Source organism: Merops nubicus, unplaced genomic scaffold (genome assembly GCF_000691845.1).
Source record: "Merops nubicus isolate BGI_N331 unplaced genomic scaffold, ASM69184v1 scaffold21914, whole genome shotgun sequence".
Taxonomy (NCBI): domain Eukaryota; kingdom Metazoa; phylum Chordata; class Aves; order Coraciiformes; family Meropidae; genus Merops; species Merops nubicus.
This window is the reverse complement of record NW_008604150.1, coordinates 30,348-40,017: the sequence shown is the minus strand read 5'-3', so window position 1 is coordinate 40,017 and position 9,670 is coordinate 30,348. Positions and strand designations below refer to the sequence as shown.

General features: G+C 36.1%; 1 protein-coding gene across 1 annotated transcript in view; it reads right to left on the bottom strand.

Moving 5' to 3' along the window:
• Positions 1-5,266: 5,266 nt before the first annotated feature.
• MYO5C (myosin VC) overlaps positions 5,267-9,670 on the bottom strand; it is a 33,599-nt gene continuing 29,195 nt past the window's right edge. Inside the window, exons 37-42 of the mRNA XM_008938925.1 lie at positions 9,552-9,641; positions 8,172-8,322; positions 7,461-7,743; positions 6,266-6,440; positions 5,675-5,755; positions 5,267-5,419 (exon numbers count right to left, since the gene is read on the bottom strand). Coding sequence (XP_008937173.1) covers positions 5,267-5,419; positions 5,675-5,755; positions 6,266-6,440; positions 7,461-7,743; positions 8,172-8,322; positions 9,552-9,641 — 933 coding nt within the window. The remainder of the gene's footprint in view (positions 5,420-5,674; positions 5,756-6,265; positions 6,441-7,460; positions 7,744-8,171; positions 8,323-9,551; positions 9,642-9,670) is intronic.

The following is a 9,670-nucleotide window of genomic DNA, read 5'->3' as shown; positions in this document are numbered from 1 at the left end:
AAAGAGTGCATTCCAGTTGAGGACAAAGCTTCCCTTGCTGCTCTGCTCGCTAATGCTGCTTAGGATCTATATAGGCATCTGTAGGCTGGATAATCTCTCTCTGTATCTAATCTCTCGAGCTTGGTGAACCATCACTATATGCAAGACAGTCATATGCTCTGCAGATTATATTTTTATGAAGAAAAATACAAAGTAAAATATATGTGTTATAGTGTGAACTGATTACATGTTATAATGTACACTGTGCACATGGATTCACAACTTGCAGAAAATGACTTTTTACCTAACTCCTGTCAGCAGGCAGTAACCAGAAATTAATAACAACCACTGGATTTGTGACAAATCAGCACCAATCAATATTTACTGCTTTTCCTCTGCATTATTGAATAGTCAGTATTATGCACTGTTAAAAAGATGACCTAGGGTTCAGTCAGCACCCACAAAAATATCATGGACAATCTGCTGCTTGTGCACAAATTGATGCTTCAAGCACACTGAAAGGTGGGTCATTATGAAGCCACTTTTGTTCTCTAGCCAGGCATCTCTAGGATCAAAGCACTATCACCAGCAGAGAATTAAAAACTGCTTGAGAGTCATAAAACCAACAAACAAGACTATAGTGTCATTTCACCAATTCTAAAATTGAAGCTTTTAACATTATTTAGCCATATACATAAATAACAATTATGGTCAATTGTCACGGTTAACAATTAAAAGAAGCTATTGCAAGAGAGATTTAAATACATTCAATGTTACAATGTACATTCAATGAGCTCTGCAGCTTTTACAATTTGTTTGGCTGGACATCATACAAAAAAAAACAAATCAAACTTCATCCTATGCACCTGCCTGCATCCTGCAGCTTATTCTTAAGTATTTCAGTGCACCACTTGAGAACCAAGATTGTAAACTCAGAAATCCTATCCACACTCAAGTCAATTAAAAGTTTTGCTGTTGTCTCCAGGAGATGCACAACTTCATCCCAAAACCTGTGGGAAGCAATCTGTCCTGACAGGAACTACAGTGCATCAATCTGAAATTTGCACAGAGCTTTCCATCAGCTACATGCAGTCAAGGATGTTTACGTTCTGTCTGGTGAGAAGCAACAAATACATCCTGAAGTTTTCAATGCATTCTTTTGCAAACGATAAGCCTGAGACCACAGGCTGCCATCTTTTCAGGGAGCTTCTCTGTGCTACCATTGCTCACAGCTTTGAAGTGACTACAGCACCGGGACTCAGTTCTGCTAGACACTCAAAGCTGGCGCGTGCCGACTGAACCCCCTGTTGTTCTGCGGCCCTTAGAGTCAGCGCTTCCCGCGGAGGGCAACTCAGGTGCCACAGTCATACATTTACATACTTGGTGTCATGCCTCAAGACATGAGGCCAGCTAGACTTTGGGAGGAAAGCTTTCATTTCAAAAGAAGTGTAAAATGAAGGCATTAGAGAGGAAAATGCCATTTTATTTGAACAAAATATTACTAGATCAAGAAACTTTAGACAAGGATCTGTTAGGCTTCTAAGAAACACTCTGGGCAGAATGAATCTTGGATAAAGTGTGACAATTTGCTGGAGTAACATACAGGGTGAACCGTACCTCTTATCAGTATTTTACTTCAGATAAGATTATGATATATTACAAAATTTTGCCACAAGTAGAAGCCAACAAACCTTCTGAATAATTAAAAAGCAGTATTATACCCGAGACTGTTTGTTATGATGATAGATTTGTATACTATTTTATAAAGCTATAAACTACTTAAACTAAAAAGGTCTAAAAAGATAACAACTCTGTCCCTTCTAACCCAAACCATTCTATGATTCTTGGGCTGTAGCCTCAAATTTCAAATTTACTGAGTTTTTAAAGTTACAGTAGAAATTAAAACACGGTAGTATCGTGAAACATTAAGAAATATGCTATTACAGAGAAGTTCTGTACAATGAATCTTGTTGATAAATATCCAAAATTACCCACCTTTTCCAACAGCAAGAACCCAGAGATTCTCAAGATGACTGAATAAGCCGTGTGCAACTGCTAACATAGAAAGGCAACCTTCCTATTAAGTCTACTTAAGGAGTATTTAAAGCTCAGCCTCTCCAGCTGTATCACCTCATGTCAGTTATATACTGACGATTACAGTTTAAAGGCTTTAGTTTAACTGCTGTCTTTCAGAATGTAGAATAAAGAACATGAACTATTAGGCAAACTAGGTCTTACCTTCCTGTTCCATATAGCAGGATCTTTTGGATGATTTCCAAATGTTGAAATTTAAAAGATACTGGAGAGGTGACTGATGACTGGTTTTTCCAACTGTCAGGTTGACATTCTGACAAATAGCAATGTCAAGTTTATCTCATGTTCTTAACAAAATTTAAAAGTCAAACAAATTGTTTAGTGTCCATGCTGGTTTTTCCTTGGATATACTGTTACTATTCAACTGTTTTGAGACAATAAATTTTAAATCAATAAGATTTAAAATGGCTGCTGTTTTTGCACTCTGAAAGAAAATTTTGGGAAATAAATGAAAACAAGTCTGAAAAAATTAAAAAGTGCTGAAGGTCACATCTACTATTGAGACTCTACTGAAGGCACTGAAATCTTATCATTGGATGTTTGAATTTGATAGTCAAGAGGAACTGAGACAAAATGAGGAAAAAAAAATTTATGTCTCAGCCCAGCTGAGACTTGGGTAGAAGTAATCTGTCATAATCCTTTTTATTAGATTATGGAAACGCAGGACTGAAAGAGACCACTGATGCTGCTGAGTCCTATTCCCAGGAACTGCAAGAGTCACACGTCTAAACATATCCAAAGATGCCAATAGCATCTTGCACATCTCTCCATAAGCCACATCAATGCTTTCCCAATGCAGTAAGGATCATCATTCGACATTTTCCTATTTGAATGAAGTAGTTTTGTCCTTTACTATCATTCTAGAAAAGTCAAATTTCATAATGGCTCTTTCACGTATCTATCTTCACCAAAACTGCTCCTTATACTTTGAAGAATTACAAATAATAAAGAGAATTTTGTGGCCATACACTGGTTGAAGGCATTAAGATCTCAGCAAAAGCAAGATAAGTTTCTGAGAGCATAGAGTAGACTGATAATTTTGAACTTTTAAAACTGTATTTAGTTTGCATACACAGTGTTAATAGCATACTTCACATAAACCTCTCAAGGTAACATAGCATTAAGTTGTTAGAACAATTTTCTTTGATCAACAATTTTTGTCAGGAAGACATACATGCCTTCTGATGCTTCTGTGTGATGGAGATGTAAGGGCAGGCTGTGATTTTACTCATACCGTTACAGGTAACAGACATACAGTTTCAATAACTGTAAAAAAAGACTATATACAAATTACAGGAAAAAACCTTGACGGCATTAAAATACTTGCAGAAATTCATGAGGAGTGAAGGACAGCATGCCGTTCTGACAGGAAAATACACAGTGTTACAGCAAGGCAACTGAACCATTAAATGACTGTTGATAGTACCAACAGTATTCACTAATGTTCACACAGTTCCAAGTAACTTTTTTCAAATGATCCCCTACTGAAAACTTAACTATTGCATCACTTAAAGCACTATAAATTAATTTAAAAACTTCTTTATTTACCACATGAAAATACTACTCTCTCTACATGTCTGTGATACTTTGTACAGCTTTTATTCTTATTGAACAAAACACAAAAGTTTTTCTTCATATATTTGTGATACATCTTTGTGGTTATCACCATAGATATTTCACTGTATCTAGTGAACACCAAGAACACTAAATAGCAAGAATGACTCCTTATTTATATTTACAGATCGTTCTCTGGAATTAAGCAAGAAGTACTAACACTGTGTAATTAAAAAAAAAAAAAATCAAATATTGTTCTTTCCTGTAATATTTAAATTAACTAGGTTAATTAGAATCCTTTAAATATTTCAGAGCTTTAGTACTTGATTTTAACAACTATGTCTAATAGACTAGCTAGAAAGCTAGCAGTATTTACTGAGGAATTTCTGAGGACAGTCACTGTTGTGGTGAGGTGAATGGTGTTTCTCCAGTTGTTCTGACAGGATCCAGTACTAAATAAAGTTACTGTTTGTTGTATTCTGACTGCAGGGAGAGGGCTGAAAAAAGGAAAAAGAGGACCACTTCTGTTTCCAAGGATCCTGCAACTGAAATTACATGAATAAAGATGAAGTGTGAAGAATAAAGCTTGGTTTATCAGTAGCACCAGATCACAGTAGCTGCATTCACTCCTACGCAGTATCTGGACTGAAGGAGGGAAACCAGCAAAAAAGGAGAGGGAGGAATATGATGTGCTCATGTGTGCATACTTGTGTATGATCTGCAATGCACTGCACCAGAGATGGAACAGAACCAGGAGATGACTCCTGCTTTTTAGAGAAACAAGCTTGCAATTCAAACCTGGATCATGAGATGAATTTTATATCTGACCTTTCTATTATAATGACTGATACAAAAATCCAGACTTGTCACTGAAGAGAACAAAACTGAAATCTGTCTTCAAGAAGAGCACCCTAAGTCCTTCCCTCTGGCTGAAGAGCTGTCGAGCGTGCCTGAGCTGCAATGCAAGCATTCAGTGAGCCATGCCTACAAAAAGACAATGTGGGATTGTAACAGCAATTCTCTTAGATTGATCTCAGTTCCCCAGTTTCAATGTAGCTGTTTACATCGATTTTTTTTAAACAATTGTGGAAGGACCTTCCCTTCTACTATATAGCCTTCTGGACAAATGTTATAAAAGGCCTCTTTTATGAAAAGAATAAAGTGTAGAAGAAATATAGAAGAGTGAAAACTATGAAATAGATACAGTACATCAAGGCAATGAATAGAATTACCTTCTGGGGGGGTGTGGGGGTGAAACTCTTCCTACAGGAAGGAAAGGCAAGGAAAATTGTAAAGTAACAACATTTATCACATGGCAGTCTTCCCCTCTGACTGGTGCTGACAGGGTACCAATGCAAACTTGTCAGGTCTGGGCTAAAACATTGTATGGCTAGCTTTGTGTCCAGCTAATGAAATAAAGTCATCATTGTAGGACTGTAATGAAGGGAGAACAGTAAAAAGAGAGAGGAGGAAATCACAAACTGCAATTATTCCTTCTTTTTAAGTCTTTACTCAATAACAAGTTTTAACAGTTTACTTCACTGCAAGCTGCCATGCTATCCACCAGCTGGAGAAATGAACCATGAAAGTCTGCTTGTCTTTATATAGTCTCAGAGGAAATACCAATGCATTAGTTTTATTAAACCCTTGTGAGAAAGCCAAGTTTGAAGCTGCTGGGCACTTGTATCATTTCCAAGGCATGTGGCGAGGGGATGAAAGGAAACGTCACTTGAAAGAGATATTTGGTATCGAGCATCAGCTGTGGAACATCCTCACGGTTGTTTAGCATTGCCTGAAATAACAGAAAAGGTAAGAAAATACTGTTTTAAGAATCAAAGCAAAGCCAGTACATTGCTTGCTTCCCATTACAAATCTTGCTTTCACATGATGTTAAGGAGAGTTGTTTTGAACAGCTCGAAACATCTAGAAGATGAGCAACTTAGTGATAATATGATGTAAATGTTACGTATAACTACATAGCATCAAAAAATGTATGTATGAAGTATCCTGTAACTTGAATAGGAGAAATAATAGTTGTAGCTCTTACCTGGACTTTACGAACAAATGATGGAGTCACTCTTTTCTCAAAATCATCTATTGGAGTGTATGAGTTGAGGATCTTAACTATCTATTCAAATTACAAAAGACTATTTTAGTATATCACAAAAACTGAGAAGGCAAAAAGAAGAAAGCATTAATATGACATCTTTATTGATATTTCATTAAAGTTGCAGTAGAGAATTTGAGAATAAAAAGAGAATTTTGACTGGTCACCTCATGAGTTGTTACATACATGACTCATTTCCAGAGAGGTCAGAGAGATCAAAAATGTTGAAAAAGCTGAATTGATTAAGGGGGAAAAAAACCCAAGAAAAATCCTGTGACACAGTAAAGAAAATATATTGAGGAATAAAATCATGGGATAGAACAAAGCAAACAAGTATTCACCACAGGAGCAGCTAAAATGCTAACCATGAGGAATAAGGAGTTAAAGATTCAATTTAACAAGTGGCAATGTGGAATGCTGAGGAATGCTATTTTTATCAAAGGAAAGGCCAACAGCTCTTTGCAACATATCATTTTAGATAGCCAAGATTCTGCAACTGGTGCTGCCAGGAGAAAACAGTTGGTTCATTACCTGCACAGTGGAAAGAGATGTGCAGTGTTCACATATTTCCTTGGCATCATCATCTGTGATCTTTTTGACCTGAAGGAGCCAGGCTGCTTGAGATAGAGGCTCCAAAGTTTCTTTGGCATTGCTGCTTTGGAGATTCTTGTCCTTAAGCCATTCTTCCAAGTAGCTGATGTTACATCTGGGTTAAACCATGAACAGACAACAGAAATGTCAGGTTCCCCCTAACAAGCAAGTTACATTAAAGACATCTAATGAAGGAATGCTCCTCTAATACAGTATTCAAATTCATACATTTAAAGTTAAAATTCATACCTGTAGATCATAAAAATCAAGCAATTAATAGTTTATGGATTTGTAAGTTTAATCCCTTGTATATTTCAATTCTTTTAAAAACTATTATTTCTTTAAGCTTGGATAATGAAAAGCAACTTATTAGTTTAGCTGTTGTTTACAGAAAATTACTAATATATATTGGCATTGCCTACTACACTGTAGCAGTCATGTCTGTAAGATATTAATTTACAGCTGAGCTTGTACAGGAAATGAGAACAATCTTTGCACATCATAAAGCAGGGCCGGTCTTATAACTGACGACCTAAAGGTTAAAGCAGATTTCTTCTAGTAATATTCCCAGATGGCTCAAAACATAACTGATTTTCTTTCACCTTAGTCTGCAGATTGTCTAGTGGAGAACAAATGAACCGTATCTTCTGCAAAACAGTTAGGACCATGTTCTCTTGGTGCTTATAACAAGACGATGCCCTGTCTGCACCCTCAAAGACTCTGTCTCACTGCCTTTCTTATCACAGAGCATGAAAAAATGCAAGTCAGCTTTTGTCTGTCTGCCAGCCATAAGACACTGCACCTGTTTACTATAGTAAGAAAGAATTAAAAATACTATTCATCACATCATGAGTGAACTAGCATGGAAAGAATCTTAAACATGTCTGACTTTAAACTCCAGACTGTAATTTTCTGACTTTTCCTCTGTTAGTGTTTCCATGGAAAGTGCAATTTGTAATATGTTAGGTTGAGGAAGCTCAGCCCAAATGCAAAGATTTACTTTTTAAAAAAGAGTGAAAAACTGGCTACGCCAAGCAGAATGGTTACAGAAAATCCAGTGACTCTGAGATAAAGGATGTAACATAGAAATGTTAAAAATTCATTCTCGAGCTTGTTGAAACTTTACTGGCTTTACCTTATCTGCATTCCTTTTCTACATGAGCACATGTCCTTGCGGAGGAAGAGACTATTGAGGGTGATAGCTCCAATCAGAAAGAAAAGCTGCTTCACTGCCTGCTTTAGAAGCTCAGAGTCCAAGCCGTTCTGGCACATAGTACTATAAAAATAGCTGAGCTGCTGCAGGATAGAGGTCATTGTGTAGGTATCCGTGTCATCTCTACTAGAAGAACGTTTACGGAACCCTGTAGGTTTCAAGCCAGAAATTCCCTGAAGACTTTCGTATTCCAGCATACCTGGTACTGAAGTACAACAGAAAATGAACTGGTAAGACCAAAACTCCAAAGGCTCCTTTCAGTTATGTTAACTTGATTATTGAACAAAACTTACTTCCAGGATAACTTAAAAATTAATTAGTAGAAGAAAAATAAGATATTGGCAAAGGCCTCTGGAGTACAGTAATCTTTTAAAGCCTTTTCTTTTTGTAGAATGTTCATCAGTTTCAAAACATTATCACAGACCAAGAAATGCTGTGAGGAAAGAGTCTTTCCAAACACCCTGGGGATATACCATTCAGTGGCATTTATACATGCAGAAACACACATGCAGGTACAAATACATATAAATCAAGAGGAGAAAGCAGTCTGTCCCATCCTTTGCTTGTATGTACAAGCTTTATTCATGCACTTCACAAGCTACATTCGGTCTCTTGGGATTGCTGCTGTCTTACCAATCATGGGCTGAATGTTGTTCTCCATTACAAGAATGAGTTGGTGATAGATACGAATGGCCAAGTCACTGAGTATCTGTCTGTATTCCGAGAGATCAAAATGCTTCAGACAGTTCTTATTCTGGCGTGGAGTGTTACATGTCATAAATTCCTACAAGTACATTTAAAATATAATTCTTAGAAATCACATAACATTATAATTATAAGCTGTTACTACAATGTATTTAATTTTCCAGTTCATGTTGATGTTTAGGACTTTGGTTCTAAAGCCCACTAAAACCAAAGGAAAGACATGCTTAGATTTCAGTTAATTTGGGGGCAATGCCTAGATCCCTTAAACAGAAAGCAAACTCCTCCTGCCCACCCACCCTCCCAAAAAAAAAAAAAAAAAATAGGGACGCCAAAACACCATTGTTTAAACTGGATTGACAAACAAACAAACAAAATACATTTTATTGCTGTAAAAGGATCTCATTTTTTAACATTTCATCAGGAAAGTTCTGATTTCAAAAGTCTAGAATGAATCCTAACCTGTGTGAAGTCTTGAATGTTCATTAGAAATATAGATTAAAACTCTAAATTCTGGATTCAGACCTTTCTCTACTGTTGCAACTAAATTGTAGAAGACTGTTTTTAAGTTTAGATGTTTTCATTTCTCCTCTACTCTTTAGAACTTACCGATATGACCACAGGAGGGAGTACTGTTTAGACAGTTACAGTGATTCCAAGGCTTTATGGTACCCCTTTGCTCTAATCCTAAAGACTACATTCTTATGTTCGTGATGTTTCAGTTCAGTCTGTCTAAGTTTATCAACCCTACCAAAAACAATGTAGTATGAGTTTTCAATTTAAAAGAATTTAAAGAATTTTCAATCTCAGGATAAAACTTAGCTTTAATAGCAAGTGAAATAAGGAAAAATGATGGTGTTTCATTGTCTTGCTACTTTTTGATTTTTTTTTCTGTAACCTGTTGTTGTAGCAGTAGGTATTTGAATGATCACAATTATAAAACAGTAAAACTGGTTTATGTATATATATATATATATATATACACACATACACATAGCTGGATATCTGAAGTCCAGCTCACATTAAACTTATATGAAAGAGGTTAAATTAAGCAGCAGTTCCCATGCCATGTCTTTAACCTACTTTAGCACTTTAATGTTTCCTTGATTTCACTTCATCTTTCAGTCCTTCAATGTCTTATTATTTTTGTAAGACATATAACACCACTGCTGAGCAGTGTGAATGTGTAAATATCTGGAAGGAACAGTGTTGAGCTGGTGAATAATTATCTATCTATTATGACTATTTTTAATTCAAATTAAAGTCTGTCAAAGGTAAAGGAATGAAATTATTTCATTAATTCAATCCTACCTCTTCCCCACTGTACTGCTTCAAACAGTTAAGAAAATAGTATGTATTGGAAAGCCAAAAGGACAACATCTCAAAATCTTCTGAATGTTCCTGAAAATGATAAGTAAAGCAATCTTATA